This window comes from Garra rufa, chromosome 14, assembly GCF_049309525.1.
Source record: "Garra rufa chromosome 14, GarRuf1.0, whole genome shotgun sequence".
NCBI classification, from domain to species: domain Eukaryota; kingdom Metazoa; phylum Chordata; class Actinopteri; order Cypriniformes; family Cyprinidae; genus Garra; species Garra rufa.
Genome location: NC_133374.1, coordinates 18,381,034 through 18,401,296, shown reverse-complemented (window position 1 = coordinate 18,401,296; position 20,263 = coordinate 18,381,034). Strand labels below are relative to the sequence as shown.

The 20,263-nt window shown below is 36.0% G+C and overlaps 1 protein-coding gene across 1 annotated transcript in view; it reads right to left on the bottom strand.

Annotated features, from left to right (window-relative positions):
• The window catches only part of pitpnm3 (PITPNM family member 3), a 121,581-nt gene extending 104,248 nt beyond the window's left edge, over nt 1-17,333 (bottom strand). Inside the window, exon 1 of the mRNA XM_073817883.1 lies at nt 16,974-17,333. Coding sequence (XP_073673984.1) covers nt 16,974-16,998 — 25 coding nt within the window. The 5' untranslated portion in view covers nt 16,999-17,333. The remainder of the gene's footprint in view (nt 1-16,973) is intronic.
• Nucleotides 17,334-20,263: the final 2,930 nt, after the last annotated feature.

Here is a 20,263-nt window from a genome sequence, read left to right as displayed (position 1 = left end):
TAGTCTGAATGAGGGAGTCCAGTGAGGCCTGTCTTCAGAGAAGGGAGGGTGAATATAACCTCAGTTCCTGCACTAAAGCATCTCTAATTGAGTCTATTCAGCAGTCCCGTTTTCACATTTTTAATCGCATCGGCCATAATTCTCTCTGGAATGAAGACTGAGAAAAGGGAAAGGTTGACATTTTTTGGCTGAGGAAGAACACATTAGAAAAACATGAATGGTTTCAACCAGTAACAGAGGTGGTCATGGTTTCACAAGCTATAATCAAAGTAATATTATAAACCACTGCATAGCTGAACCGAGATGGAATTCATTACAAGTGGCATTGTTTAGCTGGCTTCAGTCTGGTAAGTCATGCAGGTGGTGCTTTTGCACTAAAACAGCAATGCAATAAATCTGTCTCAGTAGAGGATGTACTTCAGGCATGAAATTGGTATGTCCTCATGAATGATACATTTACAAAAAAACAAACCATTTCTTCTGGTTCTATAAAAGCCAAATATTAAATTATTCGACCAGCTTTCTTAAAGTTAGGAAAGCATGTGCACTTTTCTGTTTAATTGTCACCAACTAAAGGGGGATTAAATGAAATTGAATGCATGCTTAAAGGAAGTCTTGCTTTAAAAACACTAAAAAATTGAGGTTTGACCAAAAGTTCAATATCAGCTGAAAGCTCTTAAGGTAAGATCACTTTGCGGTCTCATTTGTCTTCGGACAATGCTTACTTTGCCTTCAGATGTCTGTCCCATTAAATTGGACGTGCTATTATTCAGCCAGCGAGCTAGCTATAAGCATATTAATGTGCATGTGTCCCAATATTTCTTATCCAGTTAAGTTCTCATATTTATCAAACTGATACTGGTTAAGATTTATCTATCTACATACAGGACAGAATTAACAACCTTTAAGCCACTACAATATCTCTAGGGGCCTGCGATTTCAGTCATAAAAACAGAATTTACCTTACGTGGGATGTCATGGAATTTGCCAAATTTTGAATAAATAAATCCAAAATAAGTCAGTACAATTAAATCAAAATAGTATTGCCTACTGTCTGTGAATATTTAGCCGCAAAAAAACTATTAAAATATGAATCCTACATGTTCTGCGTGTCTCTGTTTGAATGAATGGCGCAGACGTGCAGTTTCGTTTACTACACACATACTGAAGCGCCTCAATATAGGAGTACATGAACACATAAACATAATCTCTAGAACTGCTCTGAGAGTCACTTCATGAGCATTTTACCATTTTTTTGCGAAAAACTATCATCATATCATATACAAACAAAAATCTAAAGGTCTTTACAGCAACCCGTCAAAATAAAAGTTAGGTTTAACTTGAAAAAATTGTGACAGAAATATATTATTTAATGTAATAATTAGGGCCGGGACTTTAACGCGTTAATTTAGATTAATTAATTACACAAAAATAACGCGTTAAATTTTTTTAACGCATTTTAATCGCACTAAGTTTTGCACCGCGGAACGTTTCTCACTGGATGAGATTTGGCGGACCGATTATACTGGAGCACAAACTAGCGTTCAGACCCAAATCGTAGTATGTATAAAAAGTATTCCAAAGATTCCCGGATGGTCTACTACTTAACGATCAATGCACACTCTTAACTGCTAATATTGCCCGCAACACACTGCGCCGTGAACGAGGATTCGATTAGAACTACAAACAAGCATAAAAAGTGTTAAAAAACTACAAACATGGAGGATATACGCGACCAACGGACAGGTAGAGAAAGGGGTTTGAGTGATAAATAATCAGTGTGTAACCTGATAAAAACTATTTTTTAAATGTTATCCGCGTTATATTCCATGTGCAGCAACATTTATAATGATAGGTTTGGTCATTAACGTTTAAATGCATAATTAAGCAAACACAAGAGCAGTCTCGGAATGAAAGACTGGTTAAAGAACGTGCCTCTTGTTACACATAATGGCAATCTTGCACTGGTCTGTTGGACTTGGTTGAACAAAAATAAACAATATTTTGTTGCTTAAGCTTATGTATTCAGTCATTATTCAATGGTATACTAAAAATCCATGTAAAAATCTTAATTCTCACTGTTCTCAGGTCAAATATTTACATGCGATTAAAATGCGATTAATTTCGATTAATTAATTACAAAGCCTCGAATTAATTAGATTAAATTTTTTAATCGAGTCCCGGCCCTAGTAATAATAGTACTACTACTAATAATAAAAATATTAAAACATTTTCTAATGAATATTTACCAGAAAAATGATTCAAAATGTATTTATTACAAAAATATATATATAAAATCAATTAATTAGAGATGCTTTTGATTATTAAATTTAATGAAACCATTAAAATGAAATCTAGAAAAATAATAGAAAACACAGAAATTAAAAATACAACCAAATTTGAGGGGGAAAAAACATACTTCATAGGGCCTTAAAAAATAATTTTTATTAAACTGTTAATAAATTGCTGTTAAAAAGTTTCATGATTTCAATTGTCTAGTTTATTAATAACTAAAACCAAAACAGAATCGTTCACTCAACTATTTTTTTAGGTGGAACAAAAATGGACAATTTTGTTTCTAAAATGTTATTTTCTTGATTTTAACTTCTTATTTATCCAACCCAAGCACATGGAAATACATGCCTCTAGAGTTGAGGTCAGAAGTTTACATCTCGCTTGCAGAATCTGCAAAATCTTAATTATTTTACCAAAATACGAGGGATCATACAAAATGCATGTTATTGTTTAATTAGCACTGACCTGAATAAGTTTACATCCTTTTAATTTGTAATACTGTGTTGTTACCTAAATGATCCACAGCTGTTTTTTTTTTTTGTTTGTTTAGTGATAGTTGTTCATGAGTCCCTTGTTTGTCATAGCTTCATTAAATGCTATAGTATCTTGTACCTTTGGTTTTTTAGCATTTTTTGTGTATTTGAACCCTTTCCAACAATGACTGTAAGATTTTGAGATCCATCTTTTCACAATGAGGGCAACTACAGATGGTTCAAACACTCACTGATGCTTCAGAAGGGAAAAACATTTAAAAGCTAGGGGGTGAAAACTTTCGAACAGAATGGAGACGTGTACATTTTTTCTTATTTTGCCCAAAATATTATATATTTTTTTTATTTAGTACTACCCTTCAGAGGCTACAGAAGATAGTTACATGTTTCCCAGAAGACAAAATAAGTTTAATTTACCCTGATCTTCAAACTCAAAAAGTTTTAACCCCCTAGCTCATGTTTTTTTCCTTCCGGATGTAAACTTTTGAACGGGGTCATTTTTATAAATTCAACTATTGTTTTCAACTATTGTGGACTATATGTAAACATCTTTTATGTAAAATGTCTTATTCAGGTCAGTACTAAATATACAATAACTTGCATTTTGTATGATCCCTCTTATTTTGGTCAAATAATGAACATTTAGCAGATTCTGAAGGGGGATGTAAACTTTTGACCTTAACTGTATATATACACATTTCTGCAACACCGTAATTATGTACCTTACTGCACGTTTCGCAGCAGTTTCTAAGTGAAATGTCTAGAGAGTGGCGATAAAACACGTGATCGTGGTATATTTTAGACGGAGTTGTGAGTTATGAATGCTGGGTTAGGGATCGTGATTATGGTCGATATGGAGGTTTGATATGCCCCCTCTCCAAGGAGCTCGCACAGTACAAAAATGGAATTTTCTCTAGAGCACTCATGACACGACTCACTGAGAGACTTGCTCTTAATCAAAAACATAATCTCTCACAGATAGGAGCTGCTTTCCTCCAGCAATCTCACTTTTCTCTCTCTGTTTAATCTCTATCTCACCCTCCCTCTTGCACTTTCTCTCCCAACCTTCAAATCCTTCCTCTTCCCCTCTTCAGCCTCACCCTGTTACCCACGCATTCAAGAAGCTCCTCCACCATTTCTACTCATTTGTTCATCAGCCTCATGTTAAAACCCCTCAAGAGGAAAGAGCTGAGGTAAAGGCCATTATGACATCAGAAGGCTCCCAATGGCTCACTGCACTGGTTTTAAGGCTGTGTGTGTGTGTTGAAAGGAACGAGCCAATAAACAAAGGCCACAAGGGCATTCTTGTTGGAAAATAATGGGATTCTGTTATTGCCAGGTCTAGACATCTGATTAGTAGGGACTGGCATGAACCACTTCCCTATCAAATTCAAAAAGCTTCTCCAGTAAGATGGTTATTATCAAACAGCTCTTTCAACCCACTTTATTTCTGTAATGAGAAGTATTTTCAACTGAAACTGGATATATCTCCAACTTAACCAAAGTCCCTTTAAGGCAAGTCATGTCACTCGGCGGCCATCTTTGATACGCCTCTCGGGCATACAAGTGCAGCTCCTATCTGTTTGAATGGGGAAACATCAAATTCTCCAAAACTGTTCACCAAGCTTACGATTAAATTTCATATTATAAATCTTCAAAGAAATCCAACAAGAACTGCCTCATAAATATGGTTCCTTGTGCTCCAATAGCGTGAAAAAACGCTTATTTTTCCGGCTAGATGAGCCAGTGCGCATGCGCAGTACTGAGCGCACGTCTAGAGCGCAGATTGTTTCTATAGCAACCGGGACTTCTAACGGCAGCTGCAGTGACGCGCTGACTTTACTAATCAACGATTGGCTCTTTCACTAAGAAAGCGGGGCTTCGCGGCCATAATGAGCGTTGCATTTTTCCCCATTCAAAACTACACGAGTGAAATGTCTTGGGTATTCTATAGTCTTTGACTTTACTTATACACTGTGTAGGGCCCTATGAAATAGTTTTCCCCCCCCCCAAACTGTTTTATTTATTTTTTTTACAAATTCTGTTTGAACTTTGTTTTAATGGTTAAAGTTTTATTCATCAAAAATATGTCTAATTAGTTGAAATCATGATTTTTTTTCTCTAATTCAGTTTTATTTTTTTTTACCAAATTTCTGTTTTCTGGATTCCATTTAAATGGTTGTATTAAATATTAATAATCTGAAGCATCTCTAATTTATTTATTTTACTTTAAAATAATGTAGTATTTTATTTATTTATTTTGTGTATGTACATTTTTCTGCTGATAATTCTGGCAAATATTTATTTTTTTGGCTGAATATTCCTTTAAAAATAATGTTTTAATAATAATTAGTAGTAGTATAATTACATTAAGTAATATTTCTGTCACAATTTCTTCAAGTTAAACCAAACTTTTATTTTGATGGGTTGCTGTGAAGACCTTTAGATTTTTGTTTTGTTTTCATGTGATGATAGATTTACTAAAAATAAAATGGTAAAATGATTATGAAATGACTCTCAGAGCAGTTCTAGAGATTGTTTTTATGACTGGATTCCGTGATTCCATCCGTGTTTTCCGCTTTCGATAAAAGCATTTTCCAAATGCATAAACTCAAATTTGAATTGGATTGAATTAAAAAGTAAAAATTCTACATAAATAATCAATTACTAATTAATTAATAACAAATTAATAATACATTTATTTTTAACTTTATTTTAGATTTTTTTACATTATACAGATATAGAAAGAAAAAGAGAAATTTCATGATTTTAATTGTTGTCATGTTTTTATTGTTTTATTGTGTCAGTTAGCCATATTTTGTAGTTAGTTCATTTTAAAATAACCCAACTGCAGTTTGATTGAGATTACTTGAAATGAACAATGAAAAAACATGATTTTAGAACATTGTTAAAAATAGATTTATCTGTTTTTGCAAATAAACTCATTCTGTTTTTGAGCAGCAAATCAGAATATCAGAATGAATTCTGAAGGATCATGTGCCTGGAGTAATGATGCTAAAAATTCAGCTTTGAAATCACAGGAATAAATTAAAATGTAAAATATATTTAAGAGAAAACAGGTATATTAAATAGTAAAAATATTTCTAAACTTTACTGTTTTTTTCCTGTACTTTGGATCAAATAAATGCAGACTTGGTGAGCAGAAGAGACTTCTTTAAAAAACATTAAAAATCTTATTGTTCAAAAACTTTTGACTGGTAGTTCATAAACTATATGCTTTCTATTTTTAATAAAATGTAAAAAATAAATAAATAAATAATAATAATAATAATTTAATTATAAAAATGTATTGTTTTTTGTATACATTTGCCATTTTTTAAATAATTCTAACACCCTCTAGTAGCCTTTGTCAGAATATATAGAAGAAATTCCACTTGAACTTCAATGTTTTTGCATGAATAATACATTTTTATTCATATATTTATTTATTAAATCCTCCTATACTGAAAAAAGATGCTATTATAATTACCAACCAAACGTAGCGCTGTTTGAGAATTAATTGATGAAGAGATTTAAAGCAGAAGTTAAGTAACCACCTGTCTACTACAACCAAACTCATCTAGTTAAAATTTCCTGATAATTTACTCACCTCCATGTCATGATGTGGAGATTCATGTTCATTCATCAACAAGATGTTCATGTCTTTCTTTCTTCAGTCGTTAATTTGCAAAAACAGATAACTATAACTATAACCTAAATATATATATATATATCATTTACTATTTTTAAAGAAAATAAACAGGCTCAATTATGTTGGAGTTGGAGTAGCAGCAATATTGTATGAAATTGATGTTATTTTTTCCCATTGTCCACTTGAACACTCAAGCCTTGGAACGACTTCTACCTTTTTAGAGAAAAAACACTTCTCAATTAGTTATTTCATTAAATTACTCTGAGGAATTCTCTCATCCTTATCCCTGCATCACGAAATCGTGCATGCTTGCAGCATATGTGCCGTGCGGCTTGTAAACACCTCCGTTTGGCAGCTCAAAGTAGCGCCGCACACGCTGTGAAACAGCACATATGCCACAGTTGCATGAAAAAAACATACTGGTGTGATAAATAACTTAGCATTACGAAGCAGAACTGTGATACTGAAAGCCTAAAAAACCACAAATGCAAAAGTTGATGCTGCCAGACAATGCAAATACTGACAAAAGCTGTATTTCCAGGAAGTGCAGGCTAAAGCCATACAGTGCAATCTTTTCTGTCCTTTATGATTGCTGCTTGTCGCATCTTGGGTAAAAGCCAAAGGAGACGGTCCAACATCAATGATCTTAGGACTCTGGATGTGACTGACAATGCTGACTATGGAATATTCAGAAAATTTGTTCATAGACAGCAAAATCATAGCCAAAATCATTCAGTGTGCTCTAAGGGGGTCAAGACTTAGTAGGAAGTAGTAGTAGGAAGAGTACAGCTGCTTACACTGCAACATACGACATGCAAAGGTGTGAGTGTGAAATCATTGCAGCAGGGGAGAATACAGTGGGCAAACCTCATGCAGGATCACAACATCAAGAGGGGATTGAGCGTAAACTGCGGGGAACAGAGCCACTTGACTGGGTTACTCAAGAGCGGCCTCCTCCTTCTGTCAAAGCGCAGCTGAGGACTGAAGGAGGCGATGCTGCAAATGCATGAGGCATGAGCATAGAAAGCTCGCTTGGATGGACATTAATTGTGCCTTTATGTAACTGAGGAAATGCAAACACAAAAATGAGATGTTCTGTTAACGAGACAGCGCTGTCGTATTGCTTCCGAGTTGTGATCAGTTTTTGGCATCTCGTCTCTACTGAGGTGAGACGGTTCACTCAAGCACATCTACACAGAGCTCTGAATGAAAGTGTTTGTACGACATGGTGCCATGTGTAAAGGTTCCCTCTGACAAGACAGAAATGAAGATCCAATTAGGACATACAGTCATCATTGTCATCTTATTGTTTTATTATCATGTTATATAATATGAAAGCATGCTGAATACCAACATGTCCTCCTTTTAAACAACAAAAAATACTGAACAATGAATAAAAAGTTACATTCTTTGATCATTTTTTTACTATTTATACAATATGCACTACCAGTCAAAAGTATTTGAACATTTTGATTTTTAATATTTTTTAGGAAGTCTCTTCTGCTCACCAAGCCTGCATTTGATCCAAAATACATCAAAAGCATTCCAACTTTGTAATATTTTTACTATTTAAAATAACTGCTTTCTATTTTAATATATTTTAAAATGTAATTTATTCCTGTGATCAAAGCTAAATTTTAGCAAGGATTCTTTAAATTGATCAAAAGTGATGATAAAGACATTTACAATGTTACGAAAGATTTCCATTTCAGATAAATGCTGTTCTATTCCTCAAAGAAACCTGAAAAAAATCTAAACATTCTAGCAAATCACAATATTAGAATGATATATGAAGGATCATTTGACTGGAGTAATGATGCAAAAAATTCAGCTTCAAAATCACAGGAATAAATTACATTTTAAAATATATATTCAAAAAGAAAACAATTATTTTAAACACAATTTTGCTGTTTTTACTGTACTTTGGATCAAATTAATGCAGGCTTGTTGAGCAGAAGGGACTTCTTTAAAAAATATTAAAAATCTAGTGTATAAACTATATCCTTTTATGTTGAAAAAATGCTAAAAATGCATTGTTTTTTAAACATCTGCCATTTTTAAATAATTCTACCAGCCTATAGTAGCCTTTGTCAGACTATATAAAGAGAAGAAATTCCATTCAAACTTTAATGTTATTTTTGTATGAATAATACATTTTTTATTCATACATTTATCCATTAAATCCTCCTTTACTGAAAAACAGATGCTATTCTAATTTGCCACCAAAAGCAACGCTGCTTGAGATTTAAGGCAGATGTTTTTTTAAGTAACCAGCTGTCTACTACAACCACACTCATCTAGTTAAAATATAATATGATAATTTACTCACCCCCCATGTCTGTCATGATCTGGGCTGTGGGGTTTCCCTCAGCCACCTGAGGTCGCTGTTCCCCTTGCACTGCACTTCCCTGATTGTTCACTCCTGTCTTGTCATTAGCACTGATTACACTCACACCTGCTCACTATTATCTGGTCTATAAGATCTATCATGTCTCACTGCTCATTCTGGTCTGCATTGTCTTCGTGTGTCTTCTAGTCTGTCTGTGTGTTCCTGGATCCTGCTCTTGACCGTGTTTTCAGTTCTGTTTATTTTGTAGTATATTCAAGTTGTGTTGTGCCGTGTTGGCCTTTTGGTTTGGTTTTTGTTTGTTTATTTGTGTTTTTGTTAATAAATTTCCCTTCCCTGCATTTGGACCCTGACCTCCTCTGTGAATCGTAACAATGTCATCCAAGATGTTCATATCTTTCTTTATTTAGTCAATAAGAAATTAAGATTTCTTTTCTCCACATAGTGGACTTCAACAGGAATCAACGGGTTGAAGGTCCAAATTGCAGTTTTAAAGGGCTCTACACGATCCTAGCCGAGGAAAAAGGTTCTTACCTAGCAAAAATTTTGGCCATTTTCTCTTGATATACTTTTTTAACCACAAATGCTCATCTTGCACCATCTCGACTTCACACATTACGTAGACACACTGGAAAGGTCGACCAACCCAACCCAGTACGAACCCAGTGTTTACATAGCGAACGTGCAAAGAAAGTCAAAAGCTCTTTACAAACAAAGGTAAAACAACTATTTGTTTCGAAGTTGAAGAAAATAAGATTAGTTACCTCAATGTAGTTTTTCACCCTACCCTACCGGACTGAAGTACACAGACTAAGATCTAACCAAGCATGACCTTTCCAATGTGTGTTTGTGGTTAAAAAGTATATCAATTAGTGGGTTTTTTTTTTTTAATGACAGATCGTTTCACTACATAAGACCCTTATTCCTTGGCTGGGATCGTGTAGAGCCCTTTGAAGCTGCATTAAAACTGCAATTTGGACCTTCAACCCGTTGATCCCCATTGAAGTCCACAATATGGAGAAAAATCCTGAAATGTTTTCCTCAAAAACCTTGCATGACAAGGGGGTGAGTATATTATCAGGATATTTTAATTCAGTAGTGAACTAATACTTTAAAATACCCATCGATAGCCCCTAGATAATAGAACCAAGTCTTGCAATGAAAAAACAGCCACCTGAACTGCCTGTAAACAGACACAAAAGCCAGACTGCAGTACTACAGACGGTCGTGAAAGGCTGTCATTCTCTCTTTCTCTCACAGGACCACAGGGCAGCAGTGAGTCTGTCACTGCCTCTCGTGCAAGGCTATTTTTAGCACCGTGCTCTACCCAAATCATTGTGCAAGTTCGCCTGAACACAATCATTACGGAGGGAGCCTGAAATCGGCCCTGAATTGTTCCGTTTGTAATGAGGTGTCAGGTAGCTTTTAAGCGTTTTATTCACAGCTAAAGAGCATGAGGAAAATGGGACTGAGATATTTCGGAAGAGAAACCAGGAAGGCTTGGGTTTCTACCTGTTGATACACATTCCAAAAAGCTTCAGATCTATCATATTAGTGACCCACCCAAAACAAACCTGCCATCACTTGCCAAAGTTTCACAACTTCCAATGAAGGGAACATGCAAACTATGTTGTAACCACCACCCTATGTTTGTGCAACAAATCGTCATGGTAGTATTCTCAGGCAAGCATTATTCATCATTATATCAGCATACATAACCCCTCACTATCAAACTTGAAAGTGCAATTCAAATAAATGACATAATTCTTCAAACCATAGAGTTTGTGAAGAAAACAATTTCTGTTAGGCAGTTAAATGACGTAATGCTGTAAGACCTTCATCTGTCCCTGGCAGATCTGAAGAAGCAAGAGTAGCATCTTAAATACCTGAATAGTAAATAAAATAGTGAAATAAGAGATGTAAATAAAATTAACATTGCAAATTTTCATGTCACGGACCACTCCAGGTGGTCTCGGTGTTTGAGAGCTACCGATCTAGAAGATGCTTGATCTGTTATGCTTGGCTTAGTTACAATAAATTCATGAGTTTTCATCAAGTAGAAACGTCCTTGATGCCTTTAACAGAAATAACAGTCATTTTTCACTACACTGCGTGGGTGCAGCAAATGCTGAATTATGGGTTTGAGGATAAAAATAGAATTTCATTTTCTCAGTGACAAAAAACAAGCGAGACACAAAATAAACGTGAAACCCGAAGTAAATGCAATGCTGTTTGCTGAGAGCTAATACTAGATCATCCAAGTCTTGGTCTGACAGCCAGAGATATGGAGCACGCTATTGACTGAAATGCCATTACACAGATATAGCATCACAATGCCTTCAGCCAAAAACAGATCTGCACAAAACAAAACACGACAAAACAAATTAAACGAAAGGTTTCTCATTTGAACGTACATCACAAGGACGCAGCAGGAAACCACCTTGACTGAGGGGCACGTTAATTGGTTTTTGGCAAAAACAAGCTAACTTTGCAATTCAATTTTGCTACTGTGTGTGAACACAATCAGTATTCCGTTTTATTCTCAACCAAAGCCAAGCAAAATGAGTTTTGGAGAATTGACACAGAAATAATACTTGCTTATGTCCTCTTATACATATGTGACCCTGAACTACAAAACCAGTCTTAAGTAGTACAGGTATAATTGTAGCAATAGCCAACAATACATTGTATGGGTCAAAATGATCTATTTTTATTTTATGCCAAATATCATTAGGATATTAAGTAAAGATCATGTTCCATGAAGATATTTTGTAAATTTCTGTAAATATATCAAAACTTAATTTTTGATTAGTAATATGCATTGCTAAGAACTTCACTTCGACAACTTTAAAGGCGATTTCCCAATATTTTGATTTTATTCGCACCCAGATTCCAGATATTCAAATAGTTGCATCTCGGCCAAATATTGACATATTCTAACAGACCATACATCAATGGAAAGCTTATTTAGTCAGTTTCAAGTAACTGACCCTTATGACTAAGCGATTCATTCTTAGACTTCTTTTTCCAGAGCATTTTTTTAAGAAAATAGAAAAAGACACCCTTTTGAAGCTTTGAGATCCTGCTGAGCTGGACTTACAAACACAACATGATAGTTTGATTCACTAAAGCCAATCTGAATTCAGGTTGATGCGGTGTGATAAACTCTGGGGCTCTTCTGCTGAGCGAATATAGACTGTGAAAGAAATTAACTGTGGCTCCTGCATCTAAGACTTCTAAATGACAGAATAAATGCTAATATTCATTGAGTGGTGTGCCCTAATCTATAGCATCAACTACAAAATATATAGCAGGAGTATACAATTACTGTTGAAAGAGGTCCATCCTCTAAATTTTCTTCCCAACAGGGAAGGATTAAACAATCAAAAGTGCCAAGATAAAGTATATAGCACATTCAGGAGTCAATGTTTTGGCTAGAAAATTAGCTAGTCTGATCAACTGGAAAAACAAAAGTAGATGACAGTTGTAGCTCCCTGGTTCAATAAAAAAAAATCGACTCTCCAACTGATGATCCTCATTATTCACATCCGTCAAATAAGTCGCCACTTCATGCCGTACACCATCAAATAACCAGATTGAGGATCAACGTAAGAGCTTGTACGAAGAAAAATCAAACATATCACTTAAGCATAACGAAATATCACAAAAATAACAAACAAATAATTTTACTACAACCAAACAAAGTAGAAACAAAGATAACAGGTAGCAAGAAGTCAAAATACCTTGTTCTCCATTTAAACCAGGAGCTAAACTCCTTATGAACCGTAAACCTTTGAGGCCATGACCATGTGCGTCTCGGTCTTGTTCCGTACTGAAATGTTTAGCGCGTACTCGCACTATATCCGTTCACACCAATAAATTTCACAATAAAAGACTTCTCATTACCATAACATAAATGCAATTAAATGCTATACGAAATAACACCAAATTCAAATATTATGAAAACGTAGATAAAATAAATAATGAATCACAGAAACATACAACAAAATCATTAACAAAAGTGATGATTCAATAGAGCGTTTGCACTTATGGCATGATTTGGTCAGCTACCCAGATGCACGGCCATATTGGTGATACTTGGATGTAAACAACAGCATGGATTGCAGTATTAATTAAGATATTAGCCTAATATTTCACCTACCTGACCGGAAATGATAAGCACAAACACAAATGTTGTCAAGATTCTTGCCCTGGATTCTGGTTCAGTTTAGCCAACCACAAATGCCTTTTGTTCCTCAGGCTTTTGCACTCTTTGCCCTCCTTGATTTGATATAACTTTTGGCAGTCTGTAGTACTCCAAATGTTTTTTTTTTCCAGGTCCGACCGATAAGTACAGCCCAAAACATGACAATAATTGACCATTTTCAGTAGCAATAATCAGCAAAATATGCAAGTTTTGTTTGGTTCAGTGGCTCTGTTTACGTTCAGTGCCATGAAAACACTCTATAAAGTGAGCTGTCTGATGTTTTTTTACTAACTAGGAAACTTACAAACAATCATTGTGGTAAATTAAGTATCCAAACCAAAGGAGTCTGCAGGACACATTTCCTCCTACAAAATCAAATACTGACTTCCTACAGTACATGACTGATTTAGAAACATGCCTGGGGAGAAATCAAATGCCTGTGGCAGCTTATTAACAGTCTGCAGTAGTTACCACTGTCCAACATATGGAAACTGTTATACTTACATGAAATATAACATGGATGACACACTGTCACACCAATAGCCCAGACAGCTTCATAGAGCTTCACATTCAAAACCAAGATGACACATGCTGTGAGCTTCACATCATAACAAACCACTTAAAACTGTAGAAAACGCTCATTATCATAAGCTGTAAACATACAGACAGACTCAAGGCTAAGATCTGACTTTCTCTTCACTGCTTTCCTGACCCCTAAGACTGAGCAATGATCTACATAGTCATTTTATTTAGGGTGTGTTGTGTTCACACTTGTCATGTTTGGTTCGATTAAAATTAACTCTGGTGCAGTTGCTCTGTTAGTGCGGTTCTTTTGAGTAAGTGTGAATGGTGCCATCCGAAACCTGGTGCGCACCAAACAAGCGGACAGAAAAGATGGGTCTCGGGCCACTTCCAAATGAACTCTGGTGCGATTCGGATACAAATACTTCTAAACGAACCAAAAACAGAAAGTAATGACAAGATGCGATGCTATGCAACACGAAGCGTCGCAAAGGGAACAAGCGGTGTATCCAAAACATGAACAGAGGACAAACGTGGAGCAACGAGGAGGTAAAGTGCCTTTCATGAGCTCTTTGTGAGTTCACAGGTGGTGAAAATAATATCATATGCACACAACAATGAGCGCACTTAGTTCAGCAGACGGCATTAGGTGTATTCGACTTAAAGCGGCACTGAACAGACCAATCAGTGAATGGGTAGTTTGATGTCATACGCACCTTTTCCTTTTGTTTGGAGAGTTCCGTGAATTCCGCCACAAAATATACATCATTCAAACTGACCAATCAGGTTGTGAACGTATCACTATACCTTAAGGTTCGGTATTTTAGGTTCGCTGTCAAAAACGGCAGTGTGAATGCTAAGTGGACCAGACCAAATGTATCATTTTCCTTTTTGGTCCAGACCAAATGAACCAAACGAACTGAACTACAAGTGTGAACACACCCTTAGATTTGCTTCACAAAATGGCACACCTGCACTGCAACTTTCTTCTGCTGAGAGTTTTGGTTACCACTGAGTTCCACTGTATTGACAAAAATAACTGAAATACTTATTTTACATTTCAATGAAGAAAGAAAACCATACAACTTTAGAACGACATAGGGGTAGGGCTGTCGATCAATCAATTAATCGCGATTAATCGCATCCAAAATAAAAATTTGTGTTTACATAATGTATCTGTGTGTATTTATATACACAGTTGAGGTCAAAAGTTTACATACACCTTGCAGAATCTGCAAAATGTTAGTTATTTTACCAAAATAAGAGGGGTTATACAAAATGCATGTTATTTTTTATTTTGTACAGACCTGTCCACAAGAGAAAATAATAGTTGAATTTATAAAAATAACCGCGTTCAAAAGTTTACATACACTTGATTCTTAACACTGTGTTGTTACCTGAATGATCCACAGCTGTTTTTTTTGTTGTTGTTGTTGTTGTTTAGTGATAGTTACATTTTCAGATTCTGCAAGGTGTATGTAAACTTTTGACCTCAACTGTACATAATAAATATATATTATGTAAACACAAACTTGTTTAGGATGCAATGAATCGTGATTGATCGTTGATATCTATACATATACAGTTGGAGAAAGAATTTAAAAACATTAAAACAATCATCAGTGTCCTTCAAACAACTCTCCGCCTACATGATACCTCGGAAGCCAAATGTGAATCGGATAATCAATAAACTTTGCAAAATACCACATTAACTGACATCCACCATTCAGAATCATGACATGCAAAGGGTAGGGCTTCTTCCAGATCAATAATTGCTCTGACATGCTGGACTGGATGTGCTACCATAAACAGATTAAACTATCTATGTATGCTGAGATGTTCAGTGCAGCCCTAGACTCAATATCAGAGTGTCCTACAGGATATATATCTTGAAGAGCGACCATCACTTCTCCCTTTCTCTCATCAGCCTCTTTCAACATTCAAAGAGCCAAACTGAGCAAAAAAAACTTCTGGTACAATTCATGTCACTGGCCAGTGACATACAGGGGCGGACAACACAAACATCTCCAACTGACTTTTCATGTGTAACATACATTATGTGGCATTTTTGAAGACCACATTTTGTCTTATTTTAAGTGTCTGAAGTTCACACTTTATACTGTTTATTAAAATGAAAGCATATTGGTGGAGAAAAAATCCGACCAGTGGATCATCACTCTCCAGCTGGGTTCTAATTAAATTATGTCAAAGATGAATCAAATGTACAGTCATAATCTACGACCATCTGGGAGAAACAAACATTCAAATACGATTTATAGCCAGAATTATTAATCAAACTATTGGCTATGTATAAATTTCCTTATTAGCTTATTTTTGTTTCTTACAATGTACTATATATAGTGGGGGTCCATAGAGTTACTGAGGGTAGTCTATGGAATAAAATACAAAACAAAATACAGCATTTAAGCAATATATGTGACCCTGGACCACCAGTAGTAAGGGTCAATTTTCTGAAATTGAGATTTATCATCAGAAAGCTGAACAAACTGATATATGGTTTGTAAGGATAAGACAATATTTGTTCGAGATACAACTACTTGAAAATCTGGAATCTGACAGTGCAAAAAAAATCTAAATATTTATAAAATCACCTTTAAAGTTGTCTATGTTCTTAATGCATATTACTATTTAAAAATATTTTTTATATTTACGGTAGGAAATTTACTAAATATCTTAATGGAACTTGATCTTAATATCCTGATGATTTTTGGCATAAAAGAAAATGAATCATGACCCAAACAATGTATTTTTGGCTATTGCTACAAATATACCCATGCATGCTACTTAAGACTGGTTTTGTGGTCCAGGGTCACATTCAGATTTTTCTACTTAATTGGTTCTTTATTTTCAGTTTCAGATATTCATTTTCAAGTTAGCAAACAATTTCTGCATCAATTCTATTAACAAGAGTAATTATATAAATAATCATAAATATTACATCCGTATCAGCCATTACAAAGCAATATCGATCGGTCTCTAAAAGTTATTACGCAGCGTTACTAATAAATCCTATTATGTTAGTATCGGGGGTCGCTGGATTGCCTGCGAGCCTGTGTAGGGGATCCCTGAGTCAGATATGGTTGACAACTCCTGCCCTAGATCCATAAAAACAGTCTACATTGAAGATTACGACCAGTTTGTGAAGAGAAAATGTTAAGACGAACGCTTGGACTGTCTCTCAAAACCTAGTGAACCGGACGGCGTTTTGAGGCGGTCATGAGCATTGGAATGCGCCCATGACGCCCCAAAACACTGTCTAGGTAGGCATCTCACTAGGTTTGGAGACACAGCCCTGGTTCATCACGCATTCCAACAGATTGACGCGGAAAGTGAAGAGAGCGAACTGACTGTCTACTCTTTCTGCCGTGACACCCGCAGCTTGCACGTCAATCCCGGAGATGTCACAATCCATACGGACAGCACACAGACGTCTCTTACCTTTCCCTCTGATTTCTTTAGCCATCCTGCGTCTTTGCAGTTAGTTTGGACAGTACGTACGTCTCTTCTCTCTGTCCTTGTCTGCGCGCGGGAGAAGCGATTTCAAGTCTATGCGCGTTTCATGTTTGGAGATGCCGTGGAAATTACATGCGAAGGTGGGAGTATCCATGAACGCTGACAGAGATCCTGCTGTTGAAGTAAGCGCAGACTTGGGGCTGTTTGTATGTGTGCACACTTTGCTGTTGTCCTCCTCTCCTCCTGTTGAGCTCGAGGTGTGATGTTCGACTGCCTCCAGTGGCTCTGAGCGAGCTGCAGTCAACTTGAAAAACGCCAAGCGCATTAATGCAGGCTTTCAGACCACCCGCCGTCATATACTCTATTAATTAATTATTCATTTATGTACTTTAAATAATAATATTACACTAGCGCCTCCTTAAGGATGTTACGCAGATCATATATGTATCATATGACACTATCAAATGCTCAAGTAATAAATAATTCCTGCAATACCCGGTAAGTTTTTATATAAAAAGAAATACGTTTATACTGCAAATGCATGTCCTATTATATAAAGTTTTAAAGAAGAAATTAATAGAACGCCCAGTACATTAAACTGTTTGACAGCGTACATGAGAGAATCAACACTAAGTTAGTTTTGATTTGGTCTTTCTTATAGTCTTTTATTAATATCATATTTCTGTAATTTTATCTAACATGTTGTAATTTTAAAGTTAGGCAGGCCAACTAATACAACAAAACAAAACTAATACATACAAAAAGTACTTTGCTTATTTCAGGCAATCCGCCATTTTGGAATAAAAACTATGCTGAGGCGGGAAAAGCGAAACCGACCGTAATGCCATGAACTAAAGGAAACTCGCTGATTATTGCTGCTGAAAATGGTCAATTATTACGATGTTTTGGGCTGTACTAATCGGTTGGACCAGGCAAAACATTTTAAGTACTGACTTATAAGTTATAACAAATCAAGGTGAAGAGTGCAAAAAACTGAGGAACAAAAGCTATTTGTGGTTGGCCAAACTGAACCAGGATTTCCAGGGCAAGAATCTTGACAACATTTGTGTTTGTTCTTATCATTTCCGGTCAGGTAGGTGAAATATTACGCTAATATCATAATTAATTCTGCTCGTACGTATCTTTACCACATATTAAATTTAGTTTGTCAAAACATTGCACTCTTTCCTTCTTACTAAGTCCTTCTCTGTATGATTTAGCAGTTTCCACATATTTTTTTCCGTGGTTTAGACAGCATAAAATAGCAGAACATCATATTCAGTAGTACATTAACCATGCAATCCATGCTGTTGTTGACATCCAAATAGCCAATATGGCTGCACATCCAGGTAACTGACCGAATATTAAAGTAAGTGCTTTCCTCTTTATATGTACCTACCTTATTCTTCAACGGGGTAATAAGCCTATGGGTGAGACTTCTGGTTTGTGTTTTCACAACCCGTCATCAATCGGCCATATTGGTGGCACCAAACGAAACTCGCATATTTTGCTGAATATGGGGCCGTTCACATGTCGCGCCTAAAAACGCATGGAAAACGCTAGGCGCGCCGCTTTCTTTCTTATCAACGAAGCGCTCGGGCGCTTGCGATCCGAAAGCGTCTGCCGTTTCTAAGCAACCATCAGCTGCGATCTAGCTCCAAGCCTATGCGTCTCCATGCATTGTTTCTTCTATTAGCGTCAAAATAATGGGGGCTTGACAAATCATGAAGTTCAGGAAATCCCTGGACCACAATGATGAGATGCTCCTCCATGTTTCTGCTGAGGTTTCAATGTAACGGAAAAACGTGAGGAAGCTGATTGGTTGGTTCATGTCACATGACCTGCAGTGCGCTTGCGGTATCTGAAAAGTTTAGATGTTTTTATCTCGATGCGGTGCGGAGGCGCCTGGAAAAAATATGCCCGTCACACCGCGTGCGCGTTGCGTCGCTTCCATTATATTCCAAATAGTACAATTCATAATGAAGATAATACATTAAAGTAATATGGTAGAACACACCAATTTGCAATATCAAGCAGCAAAACAAATGTTTTGTACAGCTAAAAATGGCTAGATGCAGAGACCGGAAGCCAGACCCATAAAATGTACAAATGGCTGCATCTACTCTTATGGGAAAAATAAGGTGGATTGCTTTCTTAATTTAAACATCTCAATGTTATAATTATATATATATATATATATATATATAAAATATTTACATTTTTAAACCATTCCACATACTGTTAAAATGTGTTAAAATATGTATGGTTTCTTACAGGAATTATTTTTGTTGCAGATTATTTTTTATATCTAAAAGCGAGTGACAGAATCTGCCACCGCAATTGAAGAATGACTTAAAACTCCTCTGAGATCAATGCTGAAACTGTTGCAAGAACAAACAATAAGAAAACTTTCAATAATGGCCAAACAACATTGACAGTTACTTTTAAAATCCCTAAAGTGCGAAATTTGGCCTACAGTATAGCTTTCATTCAATTGTCTGTGTGATACAAACCACAGTTGCATAGCTGAGGGACCACAGGTGCTGTTCATGTCTGCCGGCAAACGGAACATCTAGATGGTGAAGGCAGAAGTGCAAAAGAAATCGTGCAAGTTGAAAACAGGATTATAAATATCTTCACCCTGCCAATGGCAGTATATCTCTGTAGTCCTATAGTAGGATGACTGTGCAAAATGTTAGCTTGTTCATAAATCACAATGTCGTGATTCCTCTTCTGGATTTTAAATACTCTGTCACAGTACATCCAACAGCAGTTTAGCTGATTAATCGTAATGACTATAAAATATGAGTCTCGTGGTAGCTGTCAAACAGTAATGGGAAGAAAAAGAGACAAAACCAAGACCAAATATGATGCACTTTCCATAAACATGTTTAACAGCTCATGATAAGTGTTCTTTGTTGCCATGTATAAAAAAAACAAATCACCCCAGGCTAAAGCAAGGCATTGATGCACATCAGAGATCCCAAATAACTGTTCTCGAGTAGCTCTAAATGACTATTGATAGAGGTGAAAGTCTGGAGTTCTTCGATTCCAAGGAACTGCCCATGTTACATTACTCTACTCCTTTAGGGACTTGGCCTATTTGTAGCAGCCAGGAAACCCAATGACAAAACACTTCTGACTCTAAACATTGCATTGTGTTTCTGGCAAAAGCAGCAGCAGAAAAACAGCCTGCAGGTCAGACAAGCAGAAAGACAGATAACATTGATTACACCAGCTGGATGCAGGGGGGAAAAAACAGATAATTCAATTAA